We start from the raw sequence: 18,219 nt of genomic DNA on the forward strand, positions 1-18,219 counted from the left end.
TCACCTCAGGTGGTCAAAGTATTGGAGCTTCTGCATCAGTCCTTCCAATGAATATTCAGGGTTGATTTCCTTTAAGGTTGACTGGTTTGACCTCCTTGCAGTAGTCCAAGGGACTCTCAAGCGTCATATCTGTAAATTGTGTTTATACATGAGTTGGCCCCAGTCCTTGTTGAAGAAAAGTCTCACAGAAACATCTGGAAGCAGCCAGAAGGTAGCTGGAACAATCATTCTGTGTGAACCACACCCCAGCCACGTCCCTGAATTAGCACTGAGGGCTTTCCAACACAAATAATCATCTTGATTTATTACCAAGGAGGTATCGACTTTATGAGAGGAGAGAGGAGTTTAATTTAGAATACACTGAAACTTCTAGGTTAGTGGGAAATTTAGTGGAAATGCCTAGCAAATAATTGGTAATCCAGAAATGGAGTTTGGAAACCAGTCAAGAATGTGGGCATAGATTCAGAAGTAATCTCCACACATTTGGAAGTGGAACATAAGATAGGAATAAAATTTCCAGGGGAAATGGCAGAAAGTGAGAAAAATAAAAAGCCAAGAAGACAGTCTCAGGAAACAATAATATTGGGAGGGGTGGCAGAGAGAGGAGAGAAGGGAAATATGAGAACTATGATGAAAATACCCATTCATTTTGAGAGCTAAGAATACATATCTTCATTAATAAATTCATTTCCATCTAAATTTCAAGGTTTTTAATGAGGATTAAAAATGTACTACTCTTTAACAATCCATTTACTCTCTTGGATATTAAAATAGATTACCCATCCGACAGGCAACTGGACATTATCTCTAATAAAAAGCAAAATGATTTTTTAATTCAATACCCCAGAACTCATTTATCAAGATTTAAAGTTCTACAGAAGAAACAGAACTTTTAAATGCATATAATTTGCTGTGCATTATAGTTGTTCATTTGTTTAACAACCTATTCTGCACCTCTGGCCCATGCTAGGTGCTCTGGCTACAGAGCACAGAATTTCAGGCAGGGTGCCTCATCCTGAGCCCACGGTACATGCCGCTCCCTTTGCCGGTACGTTGGACCTTGTGCCAACTTTGCTCCTGCAAGGATCACCCCCAGAGCTGATTAGCTAACATTTGTCAAACCCTAGGCTTGTGTGTGGGGCTTCCCTGGTGGCTCAGTGGTAGAGAATCCACCTGCCGACGCAGGTTTGATCCCCGGGTCAGGAAGATCCCTGGGTCAGGAAGATCCCCCTGGAGGAGGACATGGCCACCCACCCCAGTATTGCCTGGAGAATCCCATGGACAGAGGAGCCTGGACGGCTACAGCCCATGGGGTCACAAATTGTCGGACATGACTGAGCATGCACGTACAGGTTTGTGTGGCAGGACTATACTAGGTACTTTAAATGGGTTTTCTCATTTAGTCTCCAAGATTGATTTGGATCGTGGCTCTTTTACAGTTGTGGAGGCTTAAATATATTAAAGAACGTGGCTGAAATCACAAAGCAATGAATTCGTGCAATTAGGACTGAAAATAGGCTGGTCAATGCCAAAAGGATGCTCTGAGCCTTGCTACTCAAAGTGTGGCCCTTACACCAGCAGCCCAGATGTTAATCTGCCTACATGTGCTAAGTTGCTCAGTCATGTATGACTCTTTGGGACTCTATGGACTGTAGCCCGCCAGGCTCCTTTGTCCATGGGATTTCCTAGGCAAGAATACTGGAGTGGGTTGCCATGCCCTTCTCTAGGGGATCTTCCTGACCCAGGGATCGAACTCACATCTCTTATGTCTCCTGCATTGGCAGACGGGTTCTTTACCACTGGCACCACTTGGTAAGCCCCTGATGTTACCTAAGAGTTTGCAAAAATACAGGAACCCAGTTCCAACTTCAGACTCATGCAATCAGAATTTGGTTTTAACAAGGCCAGGTGGTGATCCCTCTGCACATCACTTTGGGAAGCACAGTGCAAAGTCTATGCAGACTTCACTTTAATGGATGCTGGGGATTTGGGGACAGGGTTTCCCATGAGTTGCAATTTGGGGAGAACAAAGGTATGTGTGTGTCCTCCAAGGGCAAAAGGAAGGAGTCAGACAACAGGTTCCTGCAGTTTCAAGCACTGGCCATCAGCAAGGGTGGGGACCACTTCCAAAAGCGGGAGAGACCCAGCTGGGTCTTGAGGCCAGAACATTTTCTCAATTCATTTCATTAAAACTTGGTGCTGCTCCAAATGGATGCGTGCCCACATCAATAATCTGGAGTTTGTGTCCACAGCCTGGATTCCATTTTCCAAACAGAATCCAAATATTAAGCGGCACCAACAAGCAACGGATTTGAAACCTCAGTAGAACTTGCTATTATTGATTATACTGTTTATCATATGGTTCAGCTTAGAGTTGCCTAGTTTAACTAATAACGTCCAGGACAAAACTAGTTTGCTCCGCAATATCCATTGTTTGCCAGGTAGGAGTATAAACCTTTGGCATAAGAAGTAGGTGCAAGGCGGCTGGCAGGCTCCCAGTTACAGGCACAGACTTCGGGGTGCGGCGTCGCCTCTTAAACCGCCCTTCGGAGCCGCGCCGGCCTCCGCCCTCTTGGGTGCGGCCCAAAGCTCTGCGCGTTTCACCCGCTGCCACTTTATTCCTTGTCACCAACTCACCCTGGCCTTAACCCGCGTGCCACCTTCCAACTGACAAACCGGCGGGTGGTCTCCGACCTGCCCGGGGCCTCTCGGGGGCGGCGGTCCCCAGCTGCACTCCGGGAAGGGGTGGCCCAGGCCGGGTGCCCCGGGTGGCCCCGCAGGCGGCCGCAGTGGCAGACGGCGAGTCACGTGCGGCGGTGGGGGCGGAGCGCGGCCGCCTGGGTGGGTGGAGAAAACAAAGCCCCCAGCTGTCAGTAGAGGAAGGAGGCGACAGCGCCGGAGCAGGTGAGTCAAGTGCATTTAAAGCGGTACCGCCCTGGCGCACCCCGACACCCCCAGTCCTGGCTCAGTCCTTCCCAGGCCGGGGCTGGCCGCGCATCCTCCCGCCTCCGGGGGGCTGCAGTCCGCCTGTCGCGCAGCCTGCGGGACCCGGGGTCTCTGAGCCCGGCAAGAAGTTGTGCCGGGGTCGGCGTCGCGCCCCCTAAGTGTGCACCCGCCGCTCTCCCGCGGGCCACATCCCTGCTTCGGGGCCCCAGAGCCGCGCACCCCGGGAAAGGGGGGTGAATCAGGGCTGCCACGCTGGCAGAGGCAAAGTGGACCGGCTCGAGGCTGAGGGCCAGGCTGGCTAGGACAGGGACACTTGGCGTTGGTGAAGGAGGGTGTCTTGGGACTGCGCGCCCGGAGCGCGCGGACCTCCAGGAGCCAGAGTTGGGGAGCAGGCACCGAGAACGAGGGGCGCTGGCAGGGACTGCGCGCTACGGGGCAGACCTGGAAGTGCAGCGCGCGGGGTCCCGCCCGCTGGACGGGACCAAACACTGGACCCCCGGCCCAGCTGCCGCCGCCACCCCTACCCCGGGGCTTCTCCCGCGGAGACCAGCCCCATCACTCTCCACTCCCGCTACGGCTCCCGCTGGGGTTCCCGGGCCCCCAGGATGCGGGAACTGGATGGATGCGAAAGAGAGAGGGTTATTATTATGATCCCAAGAGGTTTTCTGCAAGGAGCACCCTGAGCGCAAAGCGGGGGCTACTCAGCGACTCCTCGCTCTGTTTGCTTAAGAAATTCTTCAGTTTTCATTCTTCGAAGGGCTTGGCCATGACCAGAAATCCCACAAAGGGCGGGCAGGGTGGGGTGGCACAGAAAGACCCTTCCCTCTGAAGCCGGAGCGCTCGGTTACGCAGACTTTCAGACCCCGAAAGGGCAAGTGGACTCGGTCACCCCCTTGAGTCACTTTGCCAGTCCTGTGCCCAAGAGCCGCCCAGTGCAGAGGGAAGGCAGAGCTGTAACCTCGGAGGCAGGGAAGCTGCAGCCGTTTGATCAGGAGGAGTCTTTGTCTTAACCCCCGGTCCCCTTCTGCTAGTCCTTGCCGGGTCAGCAGCTCGTAGAGTAATTAATATTCCGAGCATTAGCCGTCCCTTCACCCGGGCGCCAGCCAACGCTGCTGTCCCCTCCCTGCGGGCTTTCTCCATCACTTGCGCACGTCTTCTCCTTTTCCAAAAACATGGAACGTGGTCCAGACCCGCCAGGCAAGAGGCGGTCACTAAACGCACTATAGCGCAGTCACGTAAGACCAAGGGTTAAGTGTTCAAACCTGCACCCGCCCGCCCGCGACGAGACGGAAGAACTTTCTTGATTAGCATAGTATCTGCCCTGCGGCCTCACTGCGAGGCGGCCGGTCCCGGCGAGGTGAAGCGTGCAGTCGTGTCTCTATTGAGGTTTGACTCAGCAGTACCAGCTTCTAATCCGAAGGACCCGAGCCTTCCAGCTTTGCCGAACAAGACTCTGTGGAATGAAACAGAACAGAGATCAAAAGGTAACAGAAAGAACAACAGCGTTTGAGATACTTCAGGGAAGCGCCAAATGTAGCTTAAGTTTTTAGCAAGGAAAGGAGCGGGGAGGGGGTCTTCTAGCCAGCGTCCCTTCTGAAAATGCTCCTTGGTTTGCCAGCCTTCTTTGCTGCCAAATTGAGATACCCGTTAGGGGCTGTTAGCAGATCACCAAGATAGGAGGTTTGGGGAGCACAGCCGGTGGTCGTTAGATAAGCCTAACTGACAAGTTTCACTTGCATAGGAAGAGCAAGGCTCCCAAAATTTGCACTTGAGGAGCTCTGAAAAATCCTCATGTATCTCATCCTAACCCACTTGAATTAGGCAAGTTTGGAGATGACAGAAAGGCATCGGTTTGGGGTTTGTTGATGTGGAGGGTGTGTGTGTCCGTGTCCACGTGTGTTTATCTCCAAGTGATTCCATTTTGCAGCCAAACCTGAGAACCAGTGAGGCAAGGGCAGAGTTCAGTGACCGGCAGCTGGCAGCTGCCAGACAAGATACCAGTTTAACCACCTGGGTGGGTGGGAGAAACCATGCTGAAACTAGGGGGCTACTGACAAGGAGGAGGGCAGTCTGTCATCTGGCAGCTTGGCTAGCGTTGGTGCCACATCAGTTTTCACCCTTTAGCCCAGAGTCTGGTTCTTACTGGAAAGATTGAAGCTCACTGTCGGTGCCTGGTTTGTGCCCGGTTGTTAAGGATACCGTAGAAACTTCATTCCAGCGTGATTCACGTGTAGCAGGCAGTGGGAAAACCCAGCAGAAACCAACTCCGAGCAGCTTCGTGAGTCAGCAGGCTGTACTCCAAGGCGGAGCCCAGAGTAGGAAATAGTTACATCCAGTAGCTTATTGACACGCACTATTCCACTCCTTCGAACGCTTATTTGAATGTCTGATCAGGATCTGTCTGCTTGTACCAGGCTCTCGCTTTTCCACCACCTTATTCCACCTGTTTCCTATAATGCTGTCTTTTGTTAGAAGAGGAAACATATAGCCAACTAGATAGACATCTTGTAATTTCCTTGGTGGGAGGCATAAAAAAAAAATTGGCAAAGTGGTTTGGGTTATTTCAATTATGCAAAACAGAGAGGATGAATTTGCAGTACGTACATTTTGAATTAAAAAAATCAAATAACTGATGATACATTCAGGGATAAATTAAAGGGTCTATTTAAATAGAAATGATTACATCTAACATTTTATGTCATGTTAGATTATGTTAGATTTTATGTTACTATCCAGAAGTTTCTTGTTTTAAAAAAATCATCCTCAAGGCATGATCCTAGTAAGATAGCCTATTTAAAGGTGTACACAGTTTATGAAATACTTATTTTTATTACTATTAACTTCAATTTTTATACTCTCTTTTCCTCATTATTCTTTATATCATATCATCATAACTCTCTTGCCTAAATGCTTTCTTCCCCATTCTCAGTTTCTTTATGGGGGAACAACCATGTCTAGTATATAGCAAGCATTCAATATCATCAGCTATTGAACTTTTTTTGACCCTATGTACCCTGCTTGGTATTCTATTAAATGGAAGGGGCCTTTAATGTCTACAACTCCTATAGCACAGAACACAGACCTTTTGTAAATATTCATACTGAACATTATCAGAATGTGCGGAAGATATTTTTAAGCAAAGCATCCCGAGTACATTCATTTTTATTTTTCTAAGACGTATTCTGGATATCTAGGAGCCAAAGTTCTGTTACGGTTCTTAAGAACTGTAAGATGGTAGTGCTTTGTTCACTTACATCTTTATATAAAGCAATTTCACATCAGGACTTCCCTAGTGATCCAGTGGTTAAGACTGTGCTTCCACTACAGGGGGCATGAGTTTGATCCCTGGTCGGGGAACTAAGATCCCTCATGGCCCATGGTGTGGCCAAAAACTGAAAAAAAAATTAGTGTCCTGAGTATAACTAATAATTGTCCTGTTACTTAACCATACTCTCATGGATCAAAGATTCACTTCACAAAAATTTCACTCTCTACCACTTATTCACACACACACACACACACACACACACACACACACCTATGTGGATGCCAAAAGGAACTAATTAAGTTAGGAGAGTTATTTCAGAGTAGGATAAATGCTAGGTTAATAGTTAGCTTTAACAAAACCTTCTAGGCTTCCACCTACATTAAAAATAGCACAAAAACATCTATATAGCCAGAATATTTAAAAGTGGAAATTTGGGTGTATTCCTTGCTGGATGCCAGCAAAATAAATGTTAATAAGAATGTCCAAAGGTCAGATGACATAAATGTACCCATTCTCATTCCAGTGTAGTGGAGAAAAGTCACTGAGAATACACTTCTGTTATTCCCCCAACTCCTTTGGGGGAAGCTGTAAGATACTGAAAGACCGAAATACAATCTAGAAAAATGAAACTAATCCAGATTAATCAGAAACTGTTCATCAGAGGATGCTAAAAATCTAGCTCTGTGATAGTCACAATTAGGCCAAAGAGGGTGAGATGCAAAGAAAGGGTGTCACTTCAACTTTAGAAGCTCTGAAGTTTTTGAGAACAGATAAGAACTACCCAGTCTTATTATCTTAAATATGCACAGCCCATTGATCTTATTAACCTAAACACAATTGGGTAGATAGTTTTCCCATGTGCCAAATAGCACAGGTTGTTAAATGATCTGGCAAAGTGGGGAGAAACCTGGAATCCTGACTTCTTTCCGAGCGTCTATTCTATCACCCTGCTGTTTCTTGACTAGGGTTTTTGTTTTGTTTTAATATTTATTTATTCGGCTGCACCAGGTCTTAGTTGCAGCACACAGGATCTTTAGTTGTGGCTTGCAGACTCTTAGTTGAGGCCTGTGGGATCTAGTTCCCTGACCAGGGATTGAACCCGGACACCCTGCATTGGAAGCACAGCGTCTTCCACTGGACCACCGGGAAGTCCCTTGACTAGGTTTTGATGTAATCTTGCCTGGAGGTTCTGGGTAGGCAAGCTCAATTCTAATTATCTCCTTCCTCCTAGAAAAAGGAGAGACTCTCACATATATCATGCTCTCATTTATTCTCAAATTATCCACCTTTGGCCTAGGCCAACCTGAAACAGTTGGAGCCGTCGTTAGCTTCTTATCCAGATAAGCAAAGTAAGAATTTTTAACTAGTATGGTGATGGTTGGGCTTCCCTGGTGGCTAAGATGGTAAAGCCTGTAATGTAGGAGACCCAGGTTTGATTCCTGGGTCGGGAAGATGCCCTGGAGAAGGAAATGGCACCCCCCTCCAGCACTCTTGCCTGGAAAATCCCATGGACAGAGGAGCCTGGTGGGCTACAGTCCATGGGGTCGCAAAGAGTCGGACACGACTGAGCGACTTCACTTTCATTTTCACTTTCATGGTGATGGTGGTGGTTTAGTTGCTAAATTGTGTCCGACTCTTTGCCACCCCATGGACTGTAGCCATCCAGGCTCCTCTGTCCATGGGATTTTCCAGGCAAGAAAATGAGTGGGTTACCATTTCCTTCTCTATTTAACGTGTATAAGGGCCCTTAAATGTTAGTCACATCATTCAGCAAATGTTACATGCACTGGGACTTCCCTGGTGGTCCACTGGCTCCAAAATCACTGGTGGATGGTGATAACAGCCAGGAAATTAAAAGACACTTGCTCCTTGGAAGGAAACCTATGACAAACCTAGACAGCATATTGAAAAGCAGAGACATCACTTTGCTGACAAAGGTCCATGTAGTCAAAACTATGATTTTTCCAGTAGTCATGTACAGATGTGAGAGCTAGACCATAAAGAAGGCAGAGTGCCAAAGAACTGATGCTTTTGAATGGTGATGCTGGAGAAGACTCTTGAGAGTTTCTTGGGCTGCCAGAAGATCAAACCAGTCAATCCTAAAGGAAATCAACCCTGAATATTCTTTGGAAGGACTGTTGCTGAAGCTGAAGCTCCAGCTCCAATACTTTAACCACCTGACTTGAAAGCCTTCTCATTGGGAAAGACCCTGATGCTGGAAAAGATTGAAGGCAAAAGGAGAAGACGGCGGGAAAAGATGAGATGATCAGATGGAATCACCAACTCAATGGACGTGAATTTGAGCAAACTCTGGGAGATAATGGAGGACAGAGGAGGCTAGAAGACAGAGGATCCCATCCATGGGATCACAAAGAGTCAGACATGACTTATTGACTGACCAATGAACAAATCCCCTATTGAGAGTATTTTCAGAAGCAGGAAATATTTTTAAAAAGGAATTTTAGTGATGTGGTAAACCATAAAACTTCTGAACCTAAACCGTCCAAACAGTGAAATGCTTAGACTGAGCTGTCACTTGTTTCCGGAGGTCTAGAAAATGCAGACATACACCCTTGACAGCAAGTCCATGACCACACTTGCTTCAGCTCTCTTTAGCCACAGAAACTTTGTTATGCCACCCTATGAGGGCATTTCCAGTCTTACTTGTTTTAGCATATGAATGCATAATTTGAGGATCTATTCAGATTTTGACATTTTTCATTGGCTGTCATGTCACATGCTTAAAGCTTGATGCGGAAACTTGCTTCTTTGGGAAATTGCACCACTCTTCTAAAGTATACATTCAAGATATTAATAAATTGCTTGCTACTTACCAAGGCAATGGTCATTAGATAATAAGCCAGTATACATATAATCAGGCTTCCCTGGTGGCTCAGACAGTAAAGAATCTACCAGCAATGCAGGAGATGCAGGTTCGATCCCTGGAAGACCCCCTAGAGAAGAGAACGGCTACTCCCTCCAGTACTCTTGCCTGGAGAATACCAGGGACAGAGAAGCCTGGTGGGCTACAATCCATGGGGTTGCAAAGAGCTGGACATGACTGAGGGGCTAACATTTCACTTCCACTTCTTGCATATAATCACTTATATCACTAAAGACTGACAGTGTGCTGTGAACAATTTAGTTTGAAATTTCCAAATTGAAAAATAGGTCAGATTAGGATCCAGAAATTCAAATTATATGCCTTCTTCTCAAAGTTGGATAGATTACTCCTGAGTCCAGAAGAGATATTTGAAAGGACAGCTACGCTGATAGGAACTTGTTGTAATTTTTTACTGTAAATGTTGCCCCTCATAAAATTTCCTTCAGTTAAGAGAACTTCCTCTTTCTGATGACTTGTTCATGCCACAGACCATTTCCAAGTGAGTTTCACTTAGATTACTGGAGCAACTTTAAAGGTTATGTATAATAACTCGTGTCCTCTTCATCTCTTCCAGAATCAGTACACCTGAAATTTAGAAATAAAAAATCAAACACTGCACTATAAATAATGTGTACTTTGAAGTATCTGAAATCAGCTAAATCTTTTCTAAGAACGAAAACAAATTGTAAATGTATTTAATCCCATCCTAGGACTAGGTAGTAATGGCTTGTTGATAACTAACTTCCAAGATAACTTAACCCACTAGTGTTCCTGATGGAATAATTGGGAAAGAGGAGGAGGGGACAATGGAAGATATTAATAGATTGTATAACTCCTATGCTGACTGGATGAGGAACTAGTCCAAGTGAAATTAGCTTTCCTACCTTATCATAATTTAGCTTTCACTAATTTTTTTTTTTTTACTAAATACATTTTGTTTGATAAGTGTCTGCCATACGTATATATATAAGAGCTTCCCAGGTGGCGCTAGCGGTGAAGAACCCACCTGCCAATGCAGGAGACATTAGAAACTCGGGTTCGATCCCTGGGTTGGGAAGATCCCCTGGAGGAGGGCACAGCGACCCACTCCAGTATTCTTGCCTGGAGCATCCCTTGGATAGAGGAGACTGGCAGGCTGCAGTCCATGGGGTCACACAGAGTTGACTACGACTGAAATGACTTAGCATGCATACATTTATCACTAGTAGTTCTCTCCAAAGTAATTCCTAAAGTTAGGAATTAATTGGGTTTACTGTATTTTTACCAGAATAGGGAATTCATAATTGTCAAATGCTTAAGCAGGGACAAAACTGATACCTTGCCAGGGCCCTCTGGGGCTCCTGAGCCCAAGGCCTTTCTGTGTCCCCCATCTCTTTGATTATAGGAAGCAACTTTCATTCAGCTTCCTTAACCTTCCCTGAGTTTAATGGGTGAATTCAAGTAGTTGTTAATTAGGGAAGGGAGGGGATGTGAGACCAGGGAGAAATAGACAAGGGCAGCCTTGGGGCAAGATCCTGTTTCCCCATCAATGGATACACACAATATGTTTGAGCTGTTTTGCAGAAACTGAAACCCCTCCAGGTAGAGAAGTTAACAATTAAAGATGGTATGCTGCTCACAAGCGTGTAGACCCCAGACCAGTTGGACCTGAAGATTGCCAACTTACCTCACCACCAACCCATTAGAAGAATGTCTACAAGCTGATCACACCCTCTTTGAGCAATTACTATAAAACCTCCCACTGTCTTACTCAAGTTGGGACACATAGTTTTGAAGACATTAGCTCTCTGTGGCCCCCTTGCCTGACAAAGCAATAGAGCTATTCTTCTCTACTTTGCTGAAACCTGTCTCCAAGATTCAGTTTGTCACCAGTGTACAGAGAAGCTGAGCTTTCAGCATCAAAACACTCAAAAATTTTCTGGTGATGGGCAGACCTTGGTTCTGACTTAGAGTCATCATGACAGGGATGACTGTTGGTATTTGAAGTCAGTAGAAGGGAAAATAAGCAAGAAAAGGCAACTGGAAAATGAGGCAATTCCTGGATTTTTTCTAAAATTTTTGAGACTTTTTATTGGCTCACATACATAAAAGTAAAATCAGAAGACTAAATTGCCCTGTTTAAAAGCTAGTCAAGTCAGCTTTCAGCAACCAATAAGCAAGAGTGGCGAGAGTGCCTGCAACCACCTTACACCTCCTTCCTTCAAAGATAATCTTAAATCCAATCAACCTGCCAAAATGTGGTGTATTAAGAATCACCTCTCATGAGTCTAAGGAACCACTATTTTCACTTTCCCACTGAACATCTCCAGAAGAAGAAAAGACAGGGAACTAGAAGAAAAACCTTCCTGCTTTGTGCCACCTCGTTCTTCTCCAGAAAGGAAGCTATTGATACGAGACTCCTGTTAGCTTTACTTCCAACTTACCCTATATCATAATTTTTTTTAAAGGGTGGTCTTCGGGGCACAAATCTCCCAAAAGAAGTTTCCATAAATCAAGGCAGTAATAGCCAAGTGCTCCATCTGGTACTGGCAAGTCCAGAAAGCAATTCCCTGTGCAGCTGGGATGTTTAAACAACACTGTCAGTGGGTCAGTTCTCCACCCCAGCATCTGCTCTCCTAGCACTTACATGTTAGTTAGAATCTAGGGTATGTTTTTAGCAATGGTTGCCAGAGAAAATACAGGAACCCCAGTTAGGTCTGATTTTCAGATGAACAAGGTTGTTTTTTGTTTTTAACCTAAGTATATATATTGCATGGGATATACTCATACTGAGAACATTAATCTTTTATGTAAAATTCAGATTTAACTGGGTATCCCATCTTTTTGATGGTGGTGGATTGAAGTTTTGTTTTATTTCTTTTCTTTTTTTTTTCTTTGCTAAATCTTACAATCCTACTTTTATCCCATAATCTCAATATGATTAGCTTTCCTGGTCTGTAAAATATGTGATCTGCAACTATATTTCTGAGGATAATAAAATATCTGAGTTGCCTTCACCTACTAAAGAGAAAAATCAAGCCACTATCAGAAGTTTTGTGCACATTTTGCTTACTTAAGAAGGGAAATAAAAAGTAAAGCCAGATCAAGAAAATCAGAAACTTTTTAATTTTTGGCTGTGCTGGGTCTTCACTGCAGTGCCCGGGCTTCTCCTTGTGGCGGCTTCTCTTGCTGCAGTGCCCCAGCTCTCGGTGCTTGGGCTTGAGTGGTTGCAGCATGCGGGGTAGAACACAGGTTCAGTAGTTGTGGCTCCTGGGCTTCGTTGCTCCTTGGCTTGTGGGATCTTCCCAGACCAGGAATCAAACCAGTGTCCCCAGCATTAGTAGGTGAACTCCAATTCACTTTGCCACCAGGAAAGTCAGCAACATTTTTTTATTTGTAAAATATCTTACAGTACGTTCAATTCTTTCACAAACCTCTTAATAGGTACTTTAATAGGGACATGGGGTAACGTGGAAAAAACCCATCAACCACATCCACAGGACACTGCTGGTCAAAGTTCACCCTCAGGTGACTCCAATGACGCCTTGCTAAAGTGAGGTCCCAGGTCCTATTTCATCAGCATCGCCTGGAATATCTTGAAAGGCAGAGTTTTGGGCTCCACCCCAGACCTTCTCAATCAGAATCTTCACTTTAACAAGAGCCATGAGTGATTCATATACATATTAAAGTTTGAGAAGTCCTGAACTAAAGGATCCACTCTTTCACCATAAATTGGTCTTTATGTTTAATATCATGTTGCAGTAATCCTTAACAAACTGTCTCTTTTAACACATTAGGAATAGTTTCCTTTGATCCAGTATCTTCAAGATAGGGAACTACTATATTTCTATTTTATTCATATGAAAATCCTAAATGACCATGTCTAATATTGTTTTATAATGAGTATATGTAACAAAATAAGATAAATGTAAGGCAATAGCAACCCACTCCAGTACTCTTGCCTGGCAAATCCCATGGACGGAGGAGCCTAGTAGGCTGCAATCCATGGGGTCACTAGGAGTCGGACACGACTGAGCGATTTCACTTTCATGCATTGGAGAAGGAAATGGCAACCCACTCCAGTGTTCTTGCCTGGAGAATCCCAGGGACGGCAGAGCCTGGTGGGCTGCCATCTATGGGGTAGCACAGAGTCAGACACAACCGAAGCAACTTAGCAGCAGCAGCAGCAAGTTTAAAAAAGTCTCTCACTAAAACTAATTCAACAACCTATTATAACATTCTGGGTTGTCCTTAAGAACCTACAAATCACCAGCAAATCTTTTTGTGCCTTTTTACTTCGTATACTATAACTTACATAAGAATATTTCAGTTCAGTTTTGTGCTCTGTGATGAACTAGGGGGGTGAAATGGGGATAAGGTGGGAGGCAGGCTCGAGAGAGAGGGGATATATGTATACATATTGCTGATTCACTTTCACTTTAGTGAAACTAACACAACAGTATAAAACAATTATACTGCAAATAAAAAAATTTTAAGAATATTTATATGCCGACAGCATACATTCATAGTATTCCTTAGGTTCCTCTAAAACTGAACAAAGGACATGCAGTTTGGGCCTATGGCAAATTCCAAACTACTCTTATGAAAATCTAAGTTTTAAAAAGTAATTTAAAAGGTTTCATAGATCTTAATGCCTCTTGAGTTCAAAAACCTCCCTTTATAGTTGCCTGCTTGTTTTTTAGAAGTTACAGGGTTGTATGCTAGAAAGAATTCTGGAATTGGGGTGAGAACATCAGAAGGCCTGGTGCGTACAACCAGTTCTGCAGCTGACCGACTAGGTGATTCGGGAGACTTTAACATCCTTCGTCACCATCCCTGAAATTGAGTTTTCTCAGCTGTTGGATAGAGAGAGTGGAGTCTGAAATTGTCTCACAAGGTTCTTACAAGAATCTTGAAAGGTATCTTGTTTGTAAGATATCTTAAGATACTTTCTATTCTTTCGCAGACCTTTCAATAAAATAGATGCTTTAACAGATAAACTGTTAGCTCAAGTATAGTAACGGGAGAAACCCATCATCCACGTCCACAGGACACTGATGGTCGAAGCTCAGTCTCAGGTGGTTCCACTGATGCCTTGTTGGTCAAGTGAGGGCCAAGACCTGCAGAATTAGGGTCAGCTGGGCTGTGTGTTTACCCCAGATAATATGTGGGGGGAGGGTCTCTGTGATGACTGTGTTGTGTACGGCGATGTGGTCTTAAGATTTGTTTTGTGTCCTGCTTCAGCAAGGGCTGGCAGTTGACTGAAGATCACATGATGTGGTTTCCCACAACATGCCTGGTTTGGAATAAAGTGAAAGTTGCTCGGTCATGTCCGACTCTTTGCAACCCCATGGATTGTGCAGTATGTGGACTTTTCCAGGCCAGCATACTGGAGTGGGTAGCCGTTCTCTTCTCCAGGGGATCTTCCCAACCTAGGGATCAAACCCAGGTCTCCCGCATTGCGGGCAGATTTACCCACTGAGCCACAAGGGAAGCCCATTTGATTTGGAACAAAGATGACGGTAATTTTAACAGTCCCTGTCTACAGAGCCATTGCACACACACCTCATAGACAAGCAACCTGAGGCTCTATGACCTCGACAACCATAACTCTGCATCAGAAACTGAAAGTTTTCCTCCTGGCTGGGGTCAGCAATGTGTCCTGGGGGCACCGAACAATGAATTCCTCATCAGGTTACCACTCAATGGCTCTGTGAAATCAAATGATCCGAGGCTTTTTCCTGCCTGAATTCTATACAATTCTCTTGTACTTTTTCCCAGGAAAAATTTATGAATGGGTTATAAAAGACATGCTTTAATATTTTTAATTAGTTTTTAAAATAAAGTATTATTCCTTCAAAAACATGTTTTTATGTCACTATTAGTACATTCATTCTATATGGGGTTATCAGTTATTAAGTAGCTTTGTATCTGAAACAATCACATAGTCCCAGATAGAAGGAAGCTTCACGGTCATTCTGTTAAGGCACCCCAGGACAGAGTTCTCCCCTCTACCCAGCCCATGGAGGAGCAATTCAGTTGTTTTGCTGTTTTAATAAATTCATTACTGAGAGTCTGAAAAAGATGGGGGAGGGGCGTGAGGGGAAACACTCCTCACCTAACCACCTTCATGCAGCTCTCGCAAATCTATTTGTATGTTTGCATGGAACTCTTACTGTCTGTATTTGCATTCAACAATATTTCACATAAAAATTTCCCTTAGCATATTGAATGCCACGTCCCATATCCAGCAGTGTTTCTAGCTTCAGTATCTTGGCATTCCCTTCTGACTAAGATGGCAGTTATTTATGCTTAGCCTTTGTCTTAGCTCAGCTGTTAATCCTTTTAGGGTCCCACCCCTGCGAGTGTGCTCCACGGACCAGTGAAACATCTTATAAGTGCCCAAGCTCAGGCTCCACCCCGGACGTTCTCCAGAATCTGTCCTTTAATGAGATCCACAGGTGTCGGTTGTTATGAGTGAGCATTGTTCAGGAAGGCCTTTCCTAATCTCCTAACCACCCCTTCCCACCACCTCCCACTGGCCCACCCATCCAGGATGAGATAGGATAGGTGGATCCTTGTGATTGCCTTTTCGTTCCCTGCATACCCCACTCCGTCTCTGGTTGGAGATGGTGGTGGACTTGTAGTCCTCGCCAGTCCCTGGGTCCTCAAGCAGCTCTTGATACGTAGGAGCTTTCTATTTGGAATTTTCACATTTTCCAGCCCCCCTACTTTCATAGATGAAGAAATGCAGAAGACAAGTTTTCTTCCTGCTGGGAAACGGGGTGCTCAGGTAGGACTCTCTCGTTCCTTGGCCTGCAGTTCAGGGGTTCCCATTCTGTTCAGTTTTTTGTTTGTTTCTGTTGCAAATTTTTATTCTGTAATAAAAAAATTCATGGGGCAGGTGATGCTTCTCTGCAAATACTTTCTAAAAGTCTACTGCTGGAACTTTATTTCTTTTGCCTAAAATATTGATATCTTTTAAACACCAACATCTCTGAGAGGAATCGTGCTTTACACTCGGTGTGAAGGTGGAGCAGCGAGCAGGTTTGGGTCAGTGTTTAGTGAGAGACAGAAATAGTGATTATCTGCTGGAAGGAGATACAAAACACTTGTAGGTGATGTGCTGTGTGTGTGTGAGAGCTAAGTCACTTCAGTCATGCTTGACTGTGTAACCCTGTAGACCATAGCCCACCAGGCTCCTCTGTCCATGGGATTTTCTAGCAAGAATACTAGAGTGAGTTGTCGTTTCCTTCTCCAGGGGACCTTCCCAACCCTGAGGATCGAACCCGTATCTCTTATATCTCCTGCATTGGCAAGCATGTTCTTTACCACTAGCGCCATCTGGGAAGCCCGCAGTAGGTGATAGAAAATACAAATAGTGGAACGCTGCAAAGCTGCTTCTGGTTCTGACTGGTGTTACAATAGTTTTGTCTTGACTCATACCATGGGTCATTTTTCCATTTAAAAAACATTCACAATTTTTTTGGACCTGTAAGAATCTCAGGATGGGGCGTCCCTGGTGGCCCAGTGGTTAAGACTCTACGTTTCCACTGCAGGGGTGGGGGTTCTATCCCTGGTCAGGGAACTAGTTAGCACATTGCAAGGTGTGGCCAAAAAAAAACTCAGGATGGACTTTTCTCTCCCATCCTACATCTCATCTGTGACAAATTTCATCCACCTGCTACTGACTTTTCTTTTCAAATATGTGTTTTTAGATTGTAGACAAAGTGCAGGTACATCAATACTGATGTTTTTAAACTCACCTTAAAACTAAGCAACACTTGAACCACGGGAACTTTCACTGTATTCATGAACTACCAAGTCTTTTCACTGTGGAAGGAGTGTTTTGTGAATTCGGGGACCCACAATCTGCTGGAGGGAGGCTGAGCCCTGGAGGCTGCTGTTTTGAAGTCGCAGGAGACTGATTCAGGCTTTGGAATCAGATTGTACCCAGAAACAAGAAACATCTGTCCTGCAGGGCTATTGTTCCTCATATCTGAAAAGAACAAGAGGCTCCTGGTACTGCTTACCAACAGCTCCTACAATTAGCTACACAGATCACAAGAGTATAATTATATTCAAAAGCCTGTGGCTCCCTGGCCCCGGGAGTCTACCACTATACTTCCCCGTCACCATGGACACCAACTCCAGAGGAATCCTAAGTCTAAGTCAGGTCTATCCCTTGGGGAAGCGTGTACAAGGCTGTCTGTCCTAAACTGCTTATCTGAGTGTCTGTGATACGATTCACGGTAGTTTGCCCAGACTTTGGACCTTGGGTGGAGTTTGCAAGACATTTGATGCCTTCAGAGTGTACCCTGTTGAGCAACCTGACGCAGGTGAGCCGTGCAGGATGACTAGAACGATTGTGTGTTCTACATGCTGTGACATCAAGCTTAAGTCCATTTGAGTCATACTTTCCCTTGGGGTTGTGGCCCATCCCAGTGAAAAGAGATTTTTAACAATATGTTCTTGGGAGGCTTAGGGGTGTTCTAAGAGTTGCTCTTAGAACCTGAAAGCATTTTTGTGGTTTGTTTTTCACATTTGGGGTGTTTGTTTTTTTTAAAAAACCAAAACCTTGTTACTAGCCTTGGAAATTTTTTTTTCTACCATATTAATAATTTTGTAGGAATTTGGTTGAGTTTTACGCCTTGATTTCTCCATCGGGAAGAACTACGCAGATGTTTGTTACTAATGCTCATGAGAAGAGGTTCTAGAGACGAAAACGTTAAAACAGTCAAAATTATTCCAGATGTGAAGAGTTGGAGAGATGATAAAGAGTCTGCAGCAACATCTCCCAAAACATTCAAAAGAAAAGTAAATGAGTAAAGACAAAAAAAAAAAAGTGAAAGTGTTAATTGTTCAGTCATGTCCGACTTTGCGACCCCATGAACTGTACCCCACCAGGATCCTCTGTCCATGGGATTCTCCAGGCAAGAATACTGGAGTGGGTAACCATTCCTTTCTCTAAGGGACATTCCTGACCCAGGGATCAAAGCCGGGTCTTGTGCATTGCAGGCAGATTCTTTACCATTACAGGCAAAAAAAAAAAAAAGGTTGTCTCTAATTAGCCTCCTATTCAAATAAGGATCTTCTCTTAAAACTTCGTCCTTATCGTTTTTATTAATAAAAAGTCATTTTA

General features: G+C 44.7%; 1 protein-coding gene across 2 annotated transcripts in view; it reads left to right on the forward strand.

The window, feature by feature from the left end:
• The first annotated feature begins 2,640 nt into the window (after window positions 1-2,640).
• The window catches only part of MAPRE2 (microtubule associated protein RP/EB family member 2), a 187,460-nt gene continuing 171,881 nt past the window's right edge, over window positions 2,641-18,219 (forward strand). Inside the window, exon 1 of one of the 2 annotated variants that reach the window (XM_040264857.1) lies at window positions 2,641-2,904. Coding sequence is in view for 1 of the 2 variants with exons in the window: in XM_040264855.1 (XP_040120789.1) it covers window positions 4,407-4,430 (24 nt within the window). In the remaining variant the exon portion in view is untranslated. Of the gene's footprint in view, window positions 2,905-4,139; window positions 4,431-18,219 lie in introns of those variants that run through there. The other variant, XM_040264855.1, reaches the window with a different exon arrangement.

This window comes from Oryx dammah, unplaced genomic scaffold (genome assembly GCF_014754425.2).
Source record: "Oryx dammah isolate SB20612 unplaced genomic scaffold, SCBI_Odam_1.1 HiC_scaffold_22, whole genome shotgun sequence".
NCBI classification, from domain to species: Eukaryota; Metazoa; Chordata; class Mammalia; order Artiodactyla; family Bovidae; genus Oryx; species Oryx dammah.